Below are 20,264 nucleotides of genomic sequence, written 5' to 3'. Positions count from 1 at the left end.
CTAAAAAGGAATGTGTCAGAGAGAAACAACAACACTTTTTTGGGGGGGGAAGGAAAAACATTAGAAGTAATTTGAAGCAAAATCACAGTGCATCTTTTGGAAGCCAATTTTCACCATTCACTATCTCATTATTATTTAATTATCTAATCATTATGACTGCTATCTGATGGTTGTTTTTGCTCTAATGAGATAGTGAATCTTTTTTAAGAACGCTTCTCATTATCTTATGATGCAAAGTCATCATTTTGAGACAGTTTCTCAGAATTACTTTTTACTATTTTTCCCCTTTTGGTGGCAAAAATTAACTTCCATAGGTTTTGGATGTGAGATATAAAATAAAAATAAACATGGTTTACAATTGCAACAGTATCACTTTATTTTCTTAATTATTCTTTAACATGGCTTTCAGAGTCTTCAAATAATTTTTTTTATTTTTTAAAAAGGGACAGGTGCATACAGAAGCCAATAATAAACATAACAGAACTTCACAAGACATTAAAGGAATTAAATAAATTAAAGTATTTACAACAAAAGGCTAGGGCTTTTTACATCAATTGTATTTTTTGTAATGTAGCCTACTTAACGGTTTGATTTATTTTTCATTTTTCATTAATTTAAGGTCTTTAAGACAAATAAAAAAACTCATTATGAAAACGATATCGCTTCCGGGGTGTGCGTGTCCATGACACGTCATTACGTTCCGCTTAGGGGCTATGACGCTTCCTGACTGGATGGTAACGCTGGTTGCCACCGCATCCTTCTTCTGTTTCTTATTTTTATGTGTTCGCCACAGACGCAAAGTACAAGTGCTCTGCAGAAAAGTATTCAGCAACATAATGGCCCGCACAGAGAAGCCGCTGTTCCGAATCGCGTGAGTATATTATGACCTCCTTAATATAAACATGTTTAGTTGTCATTGCTCTGATTCTCGCTAGCGTAGCTGAGCAACATCTTGTCATTCTTATTCAGAGGCCGACCCACCGGACTGTATTCAATTATTCTCCACATTTACATTCGTCAAAAGTTCTACCCCTGACAGTCTGGTCGAAGCATTTCCTTAAACGACATCAGCCACTGTTTTATTCGGTGTAAATACAAACAGCAAAGTCAGATCTGCAAGATCAGATTCTTCTGCATGATCTACTACTATCTTGTGCTGCTTTGGTAGAACACACGCTGATATGTTTTGGTATTTTATCCTATGGTTTTACTGGTGTAGCTAGTTAGCACTTTGGCCATACTACATTTGCAGTGGTGGAATGTAATGAAGTATATTTACTCAAGTATTGTGCTTGAGTACCATTTTGATATAGTTGGGCTTTACTTGAGTATTCCAATTGTATGCTACTTTATTATTATTCTACTCCACTACAATTCGAAAGCCAATAATGTACTTTTTACTACACTACATTTATTTGACAGCTTAAGTTACTAGTTGCTTTTTAGATCTAGATCATTGGTTTAAACAAATCAACTAATAACTGAACATATATATAAGTTAGGGTATTCAGAAGCAGTATACCATGTATTTCGAATTAGCTCTACATTTACGATTTGTTATAAACACATTAATGCATCAATGATCTGAATCTCTAATGTAATGTTATGATTCTGAAATGGGCCACTAGGCATAACGTGTACTACGCATTTTGGTACTTGAGCATATTTTGAGGCCAATATACTTTTTTACTGTTACTTAAGTCATATTTTAAATGATTGTTTTTTGAGTAGTTTTACAATTAAGTATTGCTACTTTTCTTAAGTAAAGCGTCTGAGTACTTTTAGCACCACTGTAAATTTGTAGATGTTTCACTTGGGTACGCGTGACCTCCTTGTCATTTAGAAAGATGATAACTTCATGTTGTGGTTAGGTTAGCATTGTTAATGCTTACCACTTAAAGCTGTGAACTATTTCCCAGGTACACACTCTACACTAAGACCAGACTTGGCTACTTGTACTACAAGAGACAAATGAGGAAGGCCCGAGAACAGTACCCTGCTGGACACTCCACATCTCAGCCAATGGAGTTCAATGGTAAGCAGTAGTCTGGATTTACAGGTTACTTTTTTTACACAGTGTTACTCTTACTCCTTAATTTTTGTAAGACGGTTGTTTGTTCAAACCAAACACAGTGCATGTGGTTTACAGTATAAAAGCATATTGTGTTATTGTCAGTACAAATGTGCTATCATTTAATTACATACTATTAACATTATTTGTTAACTTTATCATGCATGCTAATAGTCTATTTTGATCATTCTAAATAAATAAGGTTTAATATTGACCCAAATACTTAATTTTTTTATCCTTATTTGTCTCCCCGCAGGTATTAAAATTATTCCCATTCCGGTGCTCTCTGACAACTACAGCTACCTTGTGATCGACACAGCCTCCAGTGTTGCAGTCGTTGTAGACCCTGCAGACCCTCAAAAAGTTCAGGTGAATGCCTCTACTGTCAGATGTGTGCAGGGTGTTTATGGAACACTTCAAAGACTCTTTTGTCTGTAAGGTGCTTTTATATCCATGAAACTACGCAGATCCTCTGCAATTACACATCCATGTTTGCTGTACACACTGCCAAAGAAAGTTATAATATTTTCTAGATCTCCTTGCAACACCATGGTGGTTTGAAATAAATGGTTGCTCTCAAATTCAGTTAAATGATGTAGGTTTACCACACCTCTGAAGTGCTGCCAACGGCGAGATATCAACGTTATTGCATTCTCAGAAGCATCCATCACAATCCCACGAGCAAAATTGCCATTGCTGTACTGTGTCAATAGACTGAAATATTTTGCAGCTCAAAAGGCTTTTGAATAAAGTGTTCCTGAGGTTATCTTTAATATGCTAATTGCAGGTTGTGAAAGCATTTGTAATCTTTCAGGCAGTTCTTGAGGAAGAGGGAGTGACTCTCGAAGCAATACTCTGCACACACAAGCATTGGTGAGTTTTTGTATAACAACACAAGGAGCAATGCGCAATATTTGAATGTGTCCACAATACTGGCAAACGTCGGCTTTCTGTTCTATTGACAGGGATCACAGTGGGGGAAACAAAGGGTTGAAAAGGATTCACAGCTCATGCAGAGTATACGGAAACGCCGCTGATAGCATTCCTGGCCTCACGCAGTAAGTCACCGCTCGCACGGCTTTGCACAGAATCACCCTGTCCCCTCTGTCAGCAATGGTAGCAGCTGACTGCACGGTGCATTATCATTGTGTGATAAACTGTTCCGTATAAACTGCTGAAGTATGTGGCTACCCTAAGCTCAACATCGTCCAAACCACTGGATTCAAGTGTATTTCCCCCAGTGATGATGTCCAATTCCGCTACATAAACCAGAACAGAATGTATATGCTAATTAAGACAACTTCACTCAAATGTTGAAAACGATAAAAGAATGATGCAATGCCATTTTTGTCAGTAAACTAAAATCTGACTGGTTGGTTGTTTTCCCAGCCCTCTCTCACACAAGGATTCAGTAACAGTGGGCCGTCTGCACTTTAAAGCCCTCTTCACTCCGGGACACACAGTGGGTCACATGATCTACCTCCTGGACGGCCGGACGGTCGACGCCCCCTCCAGCCTCTTCTCCGGTGACCTGGTGTTCCTCTCCGGATGTGGTGAGTAACAGAAGGGGGGATCCATCATAACAATAATCATACAGAAGGGACATTGTGGTTCACATAAACTCGTTTTTTTATGTAAAACACATGACACACAGTAAAAGAGAACCTCTGTGGGGTGTATGTTTGATGTGGAGTCCTTCTACACATAATGTGACTCTTTGTACCACTTAATGGGGCCACTTAATAAGGTCATAGTGAATTGTTTTTTTGCTAAGCTAAATAATGTGCTGGATACAGTCAGATATGCATTATGGTCCTCATGCAGAAATCTACCTGTGAAAAAGTAGACTTGAATATGTAATTATTTCTCCTGATTGTTTTTTATATAGAATGATATTTTAAGAACCACAAACCATCCTGAAACAGGTATTCAGGAGTGTGGTAGGGTAAAGAGTACTTATGAGCAGTCTATTCTGTACTGCAGGGGTTCCCAAAGTGGGGGTCGCGAGACCCCGAGTAGGGGTCGCGAGATGATTACAAAATAAAAATGGAAAATTAAAAAAATATATATATTTAAAAAAATGGATTAATTTTTTTTATAATGTTTTATAATTTTTTTCTTTAACAATCCACTAGCGCAGTGTTTCTCAATTTATTTATTTATTTTTCGGAAATTAATTCACTAGCACCCTCCCCCCCCCCCCGTCGACAGGGGGTCGCCAGTCTCTGGCACTGTTATTTTGGGGGTCGCGGGCTGAAAAGTTTGGGAACCCCTGCTGTCCTGGATTATCTCTATGGGAGAATCCAACATGTGCCGTGTGCAGATACCTAGTGGCTTATCTAAATTTAAGACCTTGAATTCATAGCGCTGGCTCGTATGCCTACTTTGGATGCTTATACTACACACAAAAATACAAACACACACTGGGCACTAATGTCCAATGCATATCACTGTCCTTCCTTCTCTACACTGCTATTACATGCAAGTAGTGAGACCATGCAGGTTAATTTTTGCTTTCAAATGTAACAGGGCCTTGACAATGCTGTTTCTTGTTATTAATTCATTTGTTATTACCTATATGGTTTTACACACCCATCCCCCTTAAAGATAATGTAATTACATGTGATCCGCAGGTCTGAACTATAGTAATTTGTTGTTTTGTTTCATTATGCAATATCAGCATCTTGTGTACTCTTTGGGGTACTGCAGGGCAAAGTTACTGTTACAGTCGCATACAACCAGCTATTAAACACAGCTTGATTTAAAAAAATAAATGTGCAACTTATTTTACGTAAATATATTTGTATTTTGTATTGATGCCCCTTAATGTGAGAATTTGTATATACTGTATGTGTCTATGATATTTATGTTTGATTATGTAGGTATTTTTCTATATTTAAACTTGTATTCCTTTTGGATTGTGAGAATCAGCATTTCAATATCCCTGTCTGTATCTAACACACAGAAGATTGTCAATAAAGTTGACTTTGACTGACTTCACTTTCCATTTCCAGTATGGATTAACAACCTTCATGACCTCGGAAGTTGTTTTTTTCTCTCCACCATTTGAACATTTTTAAGTATTTTTATTTTAAAGTGCGGTCTTCTAACATTCAGATAGTTTACCTTCTAAGGCTTGATTAAACACATAGCCTGTTAAGTTAAGATTAGTAACAACAACCTGTTCTTGTTTTCAGGGAGAACGTTTGAAGGCAGTTCCACAACAATGCTGTCATCTCTGGACACAGTCGCCTCCTTAAGTGATGAAACTTTATTATGGCCTGGTAGGAACATTTTGTGATGTAGATGTGGTTTAAATGTGTTGCTCTGGCTTCATTTCTGTACCTCCATAGTCATTTTTTATAAAGTCCCATAAAGGGCTTTTGGGAGGCTCGAAACGTTTGAGTGTCGATGTCCATGTAAACTTTATTTCTGTGTCCCATGGCTTTTCCTCAGGTCATGAATATGCTGAGGACAACCTCCTGTTTGCTGCTGAGGTCGAGCCTCGTAACGCTGCCAGGGAAAACAAATCTCAGTGGGTGCTGCTGCAGCGGGCCGAGAAGCTGTGCACGGTGAGAATGATCTATGGCCTGTGTTATGCCTCCATAGCACGCCATCCCAGAGAGGATTCATGTGGTCCAGCACCTGGAAAGAAAGCTTTATCGCCTGCTTTCACAGCGCTGTTCTCCCGGGCTCTCACACTCAAGTCTCATCTGCGATGCAGTCTGCAGCAGAGCAAAGGTTCACTGTTGAGTGAAGTGCCTATCCAGAATTTAGATGAGTTTTTATCTGCCATCTATACAGCATGGCGCTAGAGGGCAGTTTCACACATCGGTAATAAAAGGGCTTTTCCGCAGCAGAAATGTTGACTTGTCACAGCAGGAAAAGCAAAGGTGTTACTAATAACATCAACAACGGTTCTGTCATTTTCGAGTGTCCTAATAAGCTGTGACAGTGAGACAGCATGCACAACAACAGCCGTCATTAAGTTAATAATTACATCTGTGCTTTCACCCACAAGTGACATGTTAACAAATGAGCAACTTTAGCTCTTTTTGCTCGTTCAAGCTTTACATTAGGAAATATGATAGCAAATTCCTAGTAACACATTAACTCCTTGTTTCCCTGCTTTTAACTTTTGTTAGTTAGAGTTTTATTATAAGGATTGGCAATCATTGTGGAGTATTCTCAATGAAATGCATAAAAAGGGAAAGTTAAAATGTGATTTATTATTGGCTAAAAGGCCGAGATGCAGAAATTCAATGCAGTGGTGCTTTTAGTTGGCAGGAACCACTTGGTACAAAATCCTGTTCTGTGAATGAATGACATACGAGTCATTGAGACTACATTCATTTTGAGGAGGGTTTCTTTTTTTAACACGCTCTTTATTTCCAGTGTCCCTCCACTATCGGAGAAGAAAAGCAGTACAATCCTTTCCTGCGGAGCCAATCTGAAGAGCTCCATGTGGCCCTGGGCGTCCAGCAGCTCCAGGACGAGGACTGGACCCAGTTCAGGGCCCGGGTGCTGGAGGAGCTGCGGAAACGCAAAGACCTCTTCAACAGGAGATAGTACTGGATACACTAAGCAGCTAAACCCCTGGACTGGACAGTGGTACCATGTGAAGCTGAGGTACTGAATTCAAAAGTCTAAGTCTGTTCAGAATGACTTGTTTTGTACATTTTGTTGACCTTTTATCAACCTAAATCATACCACTAAGAACTTTTTCATTACTACATGATACTTTTCAATAAGCCTATCACCTCTCCACGTACTGTAATTTATGCTAATTTTGTGTTTATAGACAGATAAGGTCAGTTTCTTTAATATAAAGGTCTTAATAGTAATGTAAATGTGCATGTGTAACTTTAAGTTGTGTGAGGTACAAGCAGATTTCTGATTTGTGTGTGTAAAACAGGTCTGCACACTACATGGGTTACTTTAGCATGTTAAGCAAGGTACTGTATTTGAAATGCATTGTCTGGGTTACTTTAAGGGCAAGTAGAATATTGTTTTGAATATACATCCTACACATACAGTGTTGCAGGAGGGTAACTTTTCCATGGATGTTGCAATTTTTGTAATTGAGTGTTTGTGAATATTTAATTTTGGTACGGTTAATTTAACAAATTACAAACACTCTTTGCTGGTGTTTACTGTCAGTTTGTAATAGAACATCGTACGGTAAAAGGTCTGTACACTAGCCTTTCATGTGAATTTTTTTTTGCTGCATGAAGAGCCATTTTTAAAAGTTAACTCAAAACTTCTAAGTGGTGTTGCTGACACTAATTATTTACAATGCACGTGATTAGACTGCTTTTTTTTTTTTTTTTTAATTGCTCGTTCATTTTTGGCCAACACTTATAAGATGTAGAACACATGTTTCCCACTTTTGCTGAACCAATTGTTCCACATGTGGAATTGTATTTTTCAAGTGTTGATAGTTGCACAGCGTGAGCGAGATCAGCAATGAATGTGATTTGACTGGTAGCGCATTGATATGTATGAGACATGACAGAATGGCTGTTAAATAAATCATTTTCGTTTTACGGTTTACCTTTGGATTACAGATAATCTAATGTACAGGGTGATGTTCATTCAAGCAATTGTAGGCATGAGCTATGTTCTGCAGTCACTTTTGATAAAAATGTGTAATATTTAAGAGTAAGTTGGTGATGGAAAGATCTTTAAAAAATTAAGTTTATTATATGAGAATACAATGTGACCTTGACTGTGGTTTTAATAGCCGATTTGAAAACCCAAATTGTACATATCATGTTCATATATTTAAGGATTTATTATACTGTGACAATACAATGAACACATTATTTCAGTATAATAAACAATCTTCTTCCCACTCACATGAAAAGTATTCCTCTTCTGTTGTTTGTCAATGTCTCTTTGTGATGGAAATGTGATGCAGCTTTTTCCTTTTAGGTGGAGATGGGCCACAATGCAGAGGAATAAAGCCTTTAAACCTTTGAGGAGCTGTGAACGCTCTTCAGATTCCTCTGCTGCTCCGGCAGTAGGGCGCGTATCAAAGCACCTTGTCCCCTGGTGATAGTTGACTAAAATGTTTTTCTGTTTGTTTGATGCAGATTCCCATCTTATTTGCATATGTTTGAGTTATGAATACCACCGCATGGGAGACTGTTTTACTTCAGGTTACGTTTTAATGAGGAAATATCAAAGTGAACTCCTTCATTAGAGCTGTGTATGTGTTATTTGTCGTCTTTATGAGTGCTCAAGACTGACAGCTGAGGTTTTTTTCCCAAACATCTTAACTTCGCTAAACTCAAATAAGGGAATAACCTACTTTACGCGCATGCCGGAGACGCACGGGAGAAAAGAATAATCCATTGACAAAGCCTTGTGATAAAATGGAACAACAAAACAAAATATCTTGTTTCTTGGATCCACCTCAGTGGCCCCAGACACAGCATATTAAAACAGTTTATAGTAATTATTACACAATATAATGGCAGCATTTGAATGCCTTTGTAAATTATTAACCTGTGATAAACCATCATAAGCAGCATTTAGGTATTAGCTCCTGAAACTCACAGCCCCTAATATTCTTAGAAATACATATATATACTAACATATATAAAAACATTATTTAAAAACAACCACAACCAGAACATATTGCACTCATTAACAGCAACTCAATCTGTCATAAAAGAATGTGCTGTCCAAGTATAATCTCTTGTAGGTCAATGGGTATTTCTATTTTCTATTTTATTGTTATTCCAAAATAAATAAAATATATTTTTTTATAGAAGAAACAGTTAATGTGAGTACTACTAACACCTGTGCTTTTCCTGCCTTAAAATGTCAACATGTGTGTTGTTGAAAAGGCTGATGCCAGATGCCATTTAAAATAATAAAATCATGAATAATTAGACAGAGGGTAGCACACAAAATTACTTGACAAGATAACGCCGAACTGGTATTGTCATTCTGGTAAAAAAAAGGGATACTTTTCAATATTTTGTTTTAATCTTGGAGAAAAGACATTTAAGATATCATTTTTTAAACATTTTTAGGAAGTCTTTACTTATAAACTTACACTTTAGAGTTTTTTTACAGAACCACATTGATTAGTAATCGTAGTATATTTTAAACAATGTCTTTTTAAATATTGTATACAATTGTATATATTTAACAATAACTTATTAAATATCAATGATTTTGAAAAACGAAAAGCAGAATTGTATCTGTACAGAATGTTTTTTAACATCCCACATTTTGCGGTTGAATTTGGCCAGCTGAATTAGAGTCACTTGAATATAAATATATACTGAATCTTTTAACAGTGACATTTGGATTCTAACTTTGTAAAGATTTAATCAAAAAAGTGAAAACGAGTAGATACATTAGTTCAATGCATAATTATTCAGTGTTATAATTAATACAATTGCTTTTTAATTTCAAATTCTGATGGTACAGATTTACTTCCATATCCAACAGTTGAGAATCTGCACAGGAGAGAGGGCTGTTTAAACTACTGTTGTCTGATTGGTTGTTCTATTAGTTTACAACCATAGGAAAACGAAATATAAATGTTCCTTTCCTTTTAAAACTGTATTGGTAGGTATATGTATTGGTAATAGATTTTGTATAATACCTCTAGTCTTCTCCACTCCTTTTCACACAGACTGCTCTCTGCTCCGTGCTTTTATTCTGAAAACGTCAACGTCACAAGCCGGAAGTGGATACGGAAGTGTCACCAAACAGTTACAGGTGTAGTCTCCAGGCACCTCGTCTGTCACAAATTAAAGCTTCAATCTCAGTCAATATGTTGAAGGCGGTTATTTTAATTGGAGGCCCCCAGAAAGGTGAGCATAACACAACTCCTTCCTATCGTGTTTTCAGAGTCAGCTGTTCTTCGTTAAAGCGAAGCTAGGTGGCTAATACCAACAAGAACTCCAAAGACCCGAAGAGCTTGTTTATATCACTGACGTGGCATAATGAGGGGACAGTACACAAACAAATGACCTAATAGCCTAATCACTTGATGATTACAATGTTAAATTACGCTATTTAAATAACAACACTGTCTATAAACATGTAGCTTTTACAGTTATGTTGCTGTTTATACCCTGCCTACTATTATCATTTGCTCATTTAATCTCCTTGTAGAGCCATTATCTCGTATCAAGTCAACGTAATCCCATTTATAAATGAGTTTTTTAGGATGATAAAGTACCTTTACTAAAGGAATGTGTTTAATAATACGTGTTATCTTTGCGTTGCGACACCCTTTTCAGTTCGGCAGACAATCAGTTCATACATATTAAGATATAAGCACGGTAAATGTAAAGCAAGTGGAGCTTTAACAGGAATTACGTTTTATATAGAAGTTTTAAAAATAGTTTTGCAATGTGAGAGGACATGGCATCCCCTTTGTTGTAGTGAAGGAATGATCTGTATCCATGCAAGATACTAATAGCGCATATTAGAAACATGGAGTAAAATGGGATCTGCATTGTAATCTGATTTAAGAGTAATCCCCCGCATTGCTTTCCAGGCACAAGGTTCAGGCCCTTGTCATTTGAAGTGCCCAAACCCTTGTTTCCTGTAGCTGGTGTGCCCATGCTGCAGCATCACATTGAAGCATGTGCCAAGGTAAGTGCCACTGCAATACAACTGTTATGAGTAAGAGCTTTTCTCAATGTGATGTACAATGTAGGGTGATTTCTGGATGCCTAACTAGACTGTATAAGGGTAACATTGTAGGTATGTTCTATATTCAAGTGAAATATTCTATTAAGTTAGTTAGCAGTTATGGGGGTTGTACTTGAATTGATCCAAATAGAAATTAGTCAATCTGATAAACAATTCATATATTCATCTGTTCATAAAACAATCTGATAAATACTTTTTTGTATTACAAGGTACCAAATATGAAGGAGATTTTGCTCATCGGCTTTTATCAACCAAATGAAGAACTGAACAGATTCCTGTTCAATGCACAGCAGGAGTTTAAAATCTCCATCAGGTAAAGAGACAAAGCTCTTAGTCTTACTCGACTACCTTACTAAATAACAGCATTCATACAGTAACACTTGCATATTGACCGTTCATAGCTATGACTTATATACTTTGTTTATAAAGACATTTTCACAGTGCACTTTTTTTAATACACATAATTAAACAAATAAAAGAGTACTTGTTTTTTCTTAGATGTGCTAAACTGTGATAGTATTCCTAAACATGGTAACACTTTGTATGACTCCCATGTCTATAATACATTATAAACATACTTTTGACCATATCTCCGTCCGTGGTTAGAGCTGGCAGCCCATAAAATGTTTCCGCTGCCAGATACGCATGTTCGTCACACGAGCCCTCAGAAGCATTAGGCAATGTAATCCCCTCTGTCTGCCCCTTTCAGCACTGTATCTGGAATAAAAACACTGGCCCAGAACAAATCTTTAAAAAACACATACTTATATTGCCCTCTTATAGCACTTTATAAAGGTATAGTTATAGGCGCTATGTCGTAACACATCACATCATAAATCATTGTTTATTGACAAAGTATAATAATACTTAGTATTAATAATATTAATTGTCACTAACTGTCATTTTTTCAAAGTAAAACAAGTCATGTATAATAATACTAGTAAAAGTCGGCAGTGGTTGGAGAAGTATTTAGATGTTATACTTAATTAAAAGTACCTTCAAAATTGTACTTAATAACATTACTTAAGTAGATTCATGGACATAAAATAAACATGACATTATTATTATTTGTATTAATAAGAAAACATGAAGGACAGACCATCTATTTCTATTTTCTTTCTTTATTTTGAGAAAGCGGCAGGTAATATAAGATGATGTTCTTCTCCCTGCTCCTTTTCGGGTATGGTGTGTTTACAGAGACATGCTTTGTAAATAATTGTTATACATTGAGTTTGTGCATACGATGAACTGAACAAATACGAAATGGAATGGAACAGTTATAATATACTATAATCAAGAATTATGAATAGATAGTAAATGCTTTTTCCTTTGTTTATACGATGCTGTTAATAGAATTCAACCCATTTAAAGTATGTTTATAATACATTAAAGTCATGGTCTTGATAGAAACTGCTGCTGCACCGCTCCTGCTGAATGACTGCAGGTCAGCTGATCTTCCTGACTCTGCACCACAGGTATCTGCAGGAGTATGCTGCCCTTGGCACCGGGGGTGGCATCTATCACTTCAGAGATCAGATCGTGTCCGGCAGTCCAGAGGCCTTCTACATTCTGAATGCTGATGTTTGCTCAGCGTTTCCCCTTGCAGAGATGCTCAGCTTCCAGAAGGAACACGGAGAACCAAACAGCTTTGTTATCCTGGGGACAACGGTGAGACTCATAGAACTTGTTAGATCTGGTCAAAGTAAAACTCCAAAAGGTTTTTCTTTCTGTTAGTTATTGTGTCTAGCTTTCTGAATATAATGAAATATGAGATCTGGCTTCTTGGATGTCAAATTTTGATTTCTAAATCCAATTTTTTCAGGCAAACAGAAAGCAGTCCATGAACTACGGCTGTATTGTTGAAAACGAGACAACAAAGGAAGTAAGTAGCCCTTCCTAACTTCTTTCCTTAAATAGCCACTCATTACTGTTTCATCTTAAAATAACAACAACTTCTTTTTTATTCAGGTCTTGCATTATGTGGAAAAGCCAAGCACATTTGTGAGCGACATCATAAACTGCGGCATATACCTCTTCACCCCGGAAATCTTCCAGCATATCGGTGCTGTCTTTCAGAAGAACCAGCAGGATATGTTGTTGTGAGTTGAAGCCCTCCACCATGGGGACGTGTGTGTGTGGGAATGCATGTGAACATCATTTATTGCATTTCTTTGCTTTCTCTTCATTTGTCCTTTTTCCTTCCCTTCTCATCCCTGCCATGATTACTGTTTGCTCACACAATCATCAGATATCCATACGATGGGTAAGTGAGGACCCTCAGGCTACGCGGTGTAGTGATAGAGCACTTAGTGTATGGTGTGAGCTGTAGAACCCAGGAGAAGGCTGAGACTGCCCAGGCTGCTTTGTGAATGTGTGTGTGCCATCTTGGTGTGCCCTTTTCTTCGTCCAATTATGCATCTTCCATTTTGCCTGAGGCCTGTTTTGGTTTATTTACTTATTGTGTGTTTTGGCAAATTGTTGTGCTTGAAACTTACACTACAGGAACTTTGCCTATCTGAGAGTACTACGGAATATGTATGATTATTAAGTATGATTATTTACTTTCCATCAGACACCTAGATGAGATGACTCTCATATCTGTTTTGTAAATATGAAGTTAAAGCCAGCAGGCGGTTATAGCTTAGCTTAGCATAGAGACTGGAAATCATGAATCAGCCTGCCTCTTTCCGTAGGTAAGAAAATCAAGATAATCAACACTAGAGCCGAGAAACAGTCTGTGATATTATAGATTCTGGATTTTATTCTTCAGTTTTTGATTAGGTTAAACAAATGACATATATGTGCTTTTTTGTTATCTTTGGATTAAGCCGGGCTAACTTTGGCTTTTTTTTGTGCTATGTTAAGCTACCTGGCAGCTGGCTTTGGCTTTATATTTAATGTAGGGCTGGGTAATATATAAATATTATTATATTGATATTAGATTAGTAATCTTAGTAATCACATTATCGTTCATTGTGATATTTACGTTATCTATTCCCGGTTTTAAAGGCCACCTTACAGTAAGTTAATATAATCTTCAGAATCAACCACTCTGTTCTTGTGCTTCTATTTTTTGCCTTTACCAGTTTAGTCAGCCGCTTTCACACTGCAGGACTTGCCGCACTTTAGTGCCGGCACTAAAGTACCACTGCACTGAATCCGCCAGGGGGCTAGTGCCAATCGCATTCACACCGCAGTACTTTCCCTGAGGCAAGATTACGCTGACGTCACTTCGTCTTCTTCTTCTCTGGGTTTACTGGCAGGCCGCAAAACCACTTCACGGCAAGTACAAAAAAAAACGAGAGAAGAAGAACTACACGGGGGAGGGGGTATAAAGCCCACCCGCTGTACATGAGGCGTTTGTTTACTTTCCGACCTCAGACATGATGGAGTTTACTGAGCGTGTTGTCTTTGTGCTCATGTTATACAGCTTTGTAACTGGGTTATTGCAGCCAACTAGGGATTTGACCCACTCGTCGAATGCTCAGAGTCTAACGAGGCGTGGTTTGCAATTCGCCCAGTCAATAGAAATAGAATAGAAATTGGCACTCTTTTATCACCAGGTTCGTACCACCTCTCTAGCAGGGACTGAAAATGGCCAAAAGAGTTCCCGGCACTGAGTAGTCCCGGCGGTGTGAACGCGACATTATTGGTACTAACGGAACTAAAGAACCAAAGTACCAGGGAAAGTCCTGCGGTGTGAATGCAGCTAATTATATCCACATTACCTATAATATCATCACAATATTGCTAAGAGGTATTTGGTCAAAAAAACTCAAGATACTTTATTTTCTATATTTCTCCCAGCCCTAAGGCTTTTTAATCTTTTCATCTGACTGTCAGTATGCAAATACAATGTTCCCAAAATGTAAAACGTTTGCTTGCCATAGAGTAAAGACAAAATCCACTTGTAAAAAAAACCCTGCTTTAACCTTATCGTAGCTTGCTCTCCCGAGTTTAAACTCTGTATCCTGCATTTTTTGTGATTGTCCGTTGATCTTTTTAAGGACAAGCATTTAACTGAACTGACTTCCTCATATCTAGTTTTCTTTTTCTCTTAATATATCCCTGTTTTTATTTTAGGTTAGCTAGCAAAACGTCTTAAAAGATAGTTTGCTTTTGTGAAACTTTGTTGCTCAGCTACCATGAAGAATTAAGTAATGGTTGTGGATATTCTGATTTATGTAATTTGCTACACTCCCAGCTGTGCTTTTAAAAAACGTTTCCTGTCTGCTCACAGCCTAAATGTGCATGTGGCTGCACACTGGTCACTCACAGAAGCCATAAAAACACATGGGATTACTTTATGGATTTTTATTTGTGTAAATATTTGGAGATTTGACACTTTCCCTTTTTATGTTTTCTAACGCTCACTGTGGTGTAAAGCACCTAGCATTTGGCACCCCAAGGACACTTGAAATATATTACGAAAAGGTCAAGCCACGCTGTGCATAATTCACCTGCCTAACATCAATAGCACTTAAATCAAGCTGGGCACTGAATCAGCGAAACTGTTGAACTCATCAGAGATGCTTGATAGAAATGAGATGGGTTATACTGCAAAATCTCTAGGGGAGCACTTTGCCTCTAACCACATCCCCTCCTTTTTGGTAAAACTTCGATTATGGGTGCACTCCTTTAAAATATTCTTTTCATCAATATTTAAAACTGTTTCATCTAGGGGCTCTCACAATACACTATGCCAGAGACCCTAATTAATATGGAGCGCATACTCTCTTCTACTTAAGTTTTGGATCACCACTAGGTAATAAGCCCGGCTCTGACACATTTTAACTAACTGAACTCAATTTATTCTGGGGGATGGATTGTATGCAATAAATTCATGTTTTATTTGGCTTTAGCTACATTTGGAAATAATGATGCCACTGGGTTGCTTCTGCCCATAAATATAGGTTTTTAGAAATATCAAAGACTAGTTTACTAATAGTGGGGTAGGGCTAGTTGTCAGCTCATGGATCGTATCATTGGAAAATAAATGATAATACATGGAGGTATTATGATAGACACTTCCTTTCTAATTTGATAACAATATGCGCATTTTAACAGGAAGGCTGATGTACTTGCTAAAGTTCTTGATTAAATGAGCAAGTACTTTTAATTAGTCAAGCATTTGATTAATAAAGAGTTTAAGATAGGATTTACCGACTGACGTATTCACTTATTTACTCACCACGAAACATCCAATATCATGACCTAACATAAGGGTAGATATTGGCTCTTAAAGTAGGGCAACAGGAATACAAACTCATCCTCAATTATTTAAGTACATATGTTTACTTACACCCTCTCCGATACCAAATATTAGAATACAACTCTAACTGCATATTTATAGTTCATAAGATAGTTGGGGAGAATGCTAGTCCGTGAGTGTCAGTGTGTCTAATCGTCTGTTTAGTATTTCACTTGCGTTCACTATAGGGCCACGTCTTCTGTGAAATCCTGTGCCTTTTTCAAAAATAATAATGTTTCAATACATTTTTCAAAAGAATATCAAGATACATGGCAACCACACTTGGATAGTGGCTGAGTTTAGCTTGATAATTGCATCCAATAAATACAATAATCTGTTAACATTATTCATCATATTTCCTGGTTACATCCCATCTCTGTCTTGGATTTCTAACCCCTAACCCTGTGCACAAGATTGTTTTTTAATAAATGTGGCCCCCAGCCCTGGTTTGTGACTGAGTGCCATAAAGTGACGATGTGTCTCCTGCAGAGAGGAGCCAACCAACGGCTGGCACCGGGCAGAGGCCATCAGGCTGGAGCAGGACATTTTCACTGCCCTGGCGGGACAGGCCAAGCTCTACGTGTATAAAACCCTCAGCTTCTGGAGCCAGATTAAATCTGCAGGGTGAGTGCTCATTTCATAAATGCTGCCACATTCAACAGCACATCAATTCGTTTTTGTGACAACACTGTAGCCTTTAAAAAGGTTAGAGAGGAACAGAGACTTCGGACTGTAAATCATACAGGCTTAAATCCAAAAAAGTATGGCATATTCAAATTGAACATAGTTTGAGAGTATTATTAATTGTTCTTAAACAAATAACAATTCATACTTAGTTTTTTGTGCACCAACACCTATTGAGATCTATATTTTGATGCTAAGCATTTGTTGTATGTTTGTAGGTCTGCGATTTACGCCAGTCGGTTGTACCTCAGCCAGTATCACACCACTCATCCTGAAAGACTGGCCACAATTAAAGAGGGGGGGCCTAAAATAAGTGGTAAGAATGATCACATTACACTATATTTCATTTAGCTGACACTTTTATCCAATAAGTGCAATCAACAATGAAGATACATACTCAGAACAGCAAGAATCCTACATGTACATTTTCTTTCTATAGGCCAAACCATTTTAAGTGCTACTGCATTATCTTCAAATACACCTAAGTCTTCCATAGCTTTGTTCTTTTTTTATTGGAGACAAAGCTATTCACACTTTCACTCATTTTCCTAGGTAATGTCTATATTCATCCTACAGCAAACATTGACCCCACTGCTATGGTAAGCATCCTTTCTCATTGAGTTGCACTTTACATCTTGAACACATTTAAATGAACAGAACATCCTTTTGTGTAAAATATGTAGCTTTTCTTGGTAAAAGAAAAGATGGAGAATACAAGTGTATCTAACATTTTTTCTTTCCTTGTATTGCTCCAGCTGGGCCCCAATGTCTCGATTGGCACAGGAGTAACGATTGGTGCTGGGGTCAGAGTTCGGGAATCCATCATCCTTCATGGTGCAACTCTACAGGTGAGCATTTGTAAACTATCACTGACCAAAGAAAACCCAGCCAGGGTGTTCGGACACACAGCTGGGATTTGACATTCCTACTAGAATTGTATCCTCTCCTGCAGTGGGTTGGTTATTTGGTGTTCTGCCATCCACTGCAATGCACAGTAGGTTATGTCTGAATTGAATTGATGATGCCATTTTCATCTGTTTACCACATAAGCAGATGAACTAACTCTTATTGTTAAGATAGGTTAAAGGTTTTGCTAAATAAGCAGCAAAACATCCATTGCTAAAATGATTAACTTCCCTCAGAGTATAATTTTGTATGAAAAAACAGGTGGTGTTTATTTAGAAGGGCAGCTCAACTAACAAAGTGTCCTTGTAGCAAGTATGCAATAAAAGACAATAAGTCACCTGCAGTCTGAACTCATTTCGGAGGCACCCGGTCATCCTTGGAGACATGGGGTTAAATTATAGCCTCCAAATCGTTAAAAATGACATCTTTGTGAGCGGCACGGTCAACACTATTTCCTGTTTGACACAAGCTTGAAGATTAATTCAAGACAAGTCACTGTTGAAGTGTGGAAAATGTTTCTAATAAAATGTTAGGATGTCCCCAGGATGAATGGGCAGATAAATCTGATCCGCTCACCTCACTTGAGTTTAAACTTGAATATTAAAGACTCTGATTAGACTGTTTGTCTTACCTAGAAACATGATCTAACGCAGCACGTAGGAATACCTGAAACACTTGCTTTTTCTTTCTTGATCTTTACGTCATTGTACAGTCAATTAATTAACTGTTGATGTTTTCTGTCAAATTGTTTTCCTGTAGGATCACTGCTGTGTTTTGAACAGCATTGTGGGATGGGACAGCACTATTGGCAAGTGGGCCAGAGTAGAAGGAACCCCGAGTGACCCTAACCCAAATGATCCCTTCGCAAAGATTGACAGCGAGACACTCTTCAGAGAGGGAAAACTCACACCCTCTATTACTATTCTGGGTAAGCATGCTCTGACCTAAGAGAAACTTCAGTCCTTACATGTGTAAAATGATCATATATTAAATAACATAACTGCATTTTGCTATTTAGCATTTTTTGTATGTTCTTGACATAAATGAAAAGTAAGTGGTATAATGAGCGATCTGCTTTCATTTTTCTAAATGTAGTTTGCTTAGACCAGGGGTTCCCAAAGTGTGGGAAGGTGAGCCTCCCCTCAGAGAACATAATCACAGCCGCGCCCCCCCTCCCAATTATTATTATTATTATTATTATTGTTGTTGTTGCTATAATTCAGGGGTATTCAATTGCATTTCAAAGAGGTCCTGTAAGAGAAAATGTCATAAAATGCTCTGTTTTTGCCACTTTTCTCTTTTTTGATAAGCTGAGCGTCACCACCTCGCATACATTTAGCTGAAGTCAGCGCCATATACATACACACATACATACATCTCTCTATATGGCGCTGGCTGAAGTTAACTAGCTGGATTTCACTGTTTCTCTTAATTTTTTTCTGCCGGCTGCGCCTCCCTTGAAGCTCTCTGGAGCCCCCCAGGGGAGGCGCGCCTCACACTTTGGGAACCCCTGGCTTAGACCAAGGGTTTTATGCTGGAATCCGTTCCGTAAAAAGAATTGTTATTTTACATATATGTCATAATTGTCATATTGGTCTTTTACATTTTCCAGTAATAATCAGCTACAGAAAGCATAACTGAATTATGGACGTGTCATTGTGTTATTTAATGCAAAGTGTGCAATGTTTAACACTTCTTTCACTTTAGTGCCCAGAGAAAGAGGATCTATCTTAGTCTATTATTTTCTGTACATTTTTTATTTTCTTGTACATTTTATTACAGTTTTACCTCTAAGGGTTCTTTCTCTTCTTTCAAAACAAGCCAGAAATGTAAAACACATCAAATGATAAATGCCAGGAGTGCGTTTTTAAAACTGAAATACAATGTCTCATGTCCTGCACAGAGACTAATCACAGCCTTGGCTTTTCTCCTCAGGTTGTAACGTGACCATCCCTTCTGAGGTCATTATACTCAACTCGATCGTCCTACCACACAAAGACCTCAACCGCAGCTTCAAAAACCAAATTATTCTCTAGTTAATCTTACTCGGGCTTCTGTCCACTTACTGTCACTGATGAAGAATGCTGCTGGAAACACAGCGCCCTGCCTCTGAGTTACTGTATATAAGACGTCAAATATCAAGATTCATCCAATCATTTTGAAAAATAGTTTTTTTACATTTGTCCTTCAGCCCTTTATGCATCACTGGGTGTCAGTAGCATTAACGGAAAGCTAATCAAGCATGTTGATTCTCCTTGAAAAATGCTGTCATGCCAGAGGTTTAAATTGTTTTTATATTAACTTTACCAAACTGTAAAATTACTACAAATACTAGTGTAATATATTTTCTTGGATATAATATGATGTTAAAAAAAAAAGGTGTATAGACAACTACGCTCTGTTTTTCTCAAGGGCATCCTTGATAAACTTGAGACTTGTTACTTGAGTGTGAGAAGAGGAATTATTAAGGAATAAAAATCCCTGGCCACTGACTGTGGTTAATTTTTAGAGGTGATTATTTGTGTGGAGCTCTTGATTAAAACCGTTAACCATCTTCATTGTTTGTCTCAAATTGACTACCACCAAAATAAATCAGCGGGCTCGAGATTTACGTTGCAATCAAGTGATGTTGCCTTTTTAAAATGTAAACTAAGCAGGGGGCCTGGA

The 20,264-nt window shown here is 37.7% G+C and overlaps 2 protein-coding genes across 3 annotated transcripts; both read left to right on the top strand.

Annotated features, from left to right (window-relative positions):
- Window positions 1–713: 713 nt before the first annotated feature.
- On the top strand, window positions 714–7,750 carry pnkd (PNKD metallo-beta-lactamase domain containing). The gene is made up of 9 exons (XM_010796967.1): window positions 714–871; window positions 1,920–2,035; window positions 2,328–2,440; window positions 2,859–2,944; window positions 3,037–3,129; window positions 3,461–3,624; window positions 5,269–5,355; window positions 5,528–5,643; window positions 6,467–7,750. Exons 1-9 carry the CDS (start codon window positions 714–716, stop codon window positions 6,638–6,640), a joined length of 1,107 nt encoding a protein of 368 aa, XP_010795269.1. The 3' UTR covers window positions 6,641–7,750.
- A 1,586-nt stretch (window positions 7,751–9,336) lies between these two features.
- Window positions 9,337–20,151, top strand: LOC104967492 (mannose-1-phosphate guanyltransferase alpha-A). 2 transcript variants are annotated; one of them, XM_010796963.1, is made up of 13 exons: window positions 9,337–9,906; window positions 10,599–10,696; window positions 10,966–11,069; window positions 12,232–12,424; window positions 12,579–12,638; window positions 12,725–12,855; window positions 13,005–13,019; window positions 16,497–16,631; window positions 16,910–17,007; window positions 17,244–17,290; window positions 17,447–17,539; window positions 18,357–18,525; window positions 19,533–20,151. In XM_010796963.1, exons 1-13 carry the CDS (start codon window positions 9,867–9,869, stop codon window positions 19,631–19,633), a joined length of 1,284 nt encoding a protein of 427 aa, XP_010795265.1. In that variant the 5' UTR covers window positions 9,337–9,866; the 3' UTR covers window positions 19,634–20,151. The 2 variants fall into 2 exon arrangements, with proteins under 2 accessions (XP_010795265.1, XP_010795266.1); XM_010796964.1 differs by lacking the exon at window positions 13,005–13,019 and having other exon boundaries at window positions 9,345–9,906.
- The last annotated feature ends 113 nt before the right edge of the window (window positions 20,152–20,264 follow it).

Source organism: Notothenia coriiceps, unplaced genomic scaffold (genome assembly GCF_000735185.1).
Source record: "Notothenia coriiceps isolate Sejong01 unplaced genomic scaffold, NC01 NC01_scaffold00037428, whole genome shotgun sequence".
In the NCBI taxonomy this organism is placed as follows: domain Eukaryota; kingdom Metazoa; phylum Chordata; class Actinopteri; order Perciformes; family Nototheniidae; genus Notothenia; species Notothenia coriiceps.
Note: the sequence above shows the minus strand (reverse complement) of the source record. Positions and strands in the feature narration are given on the sequence as shown.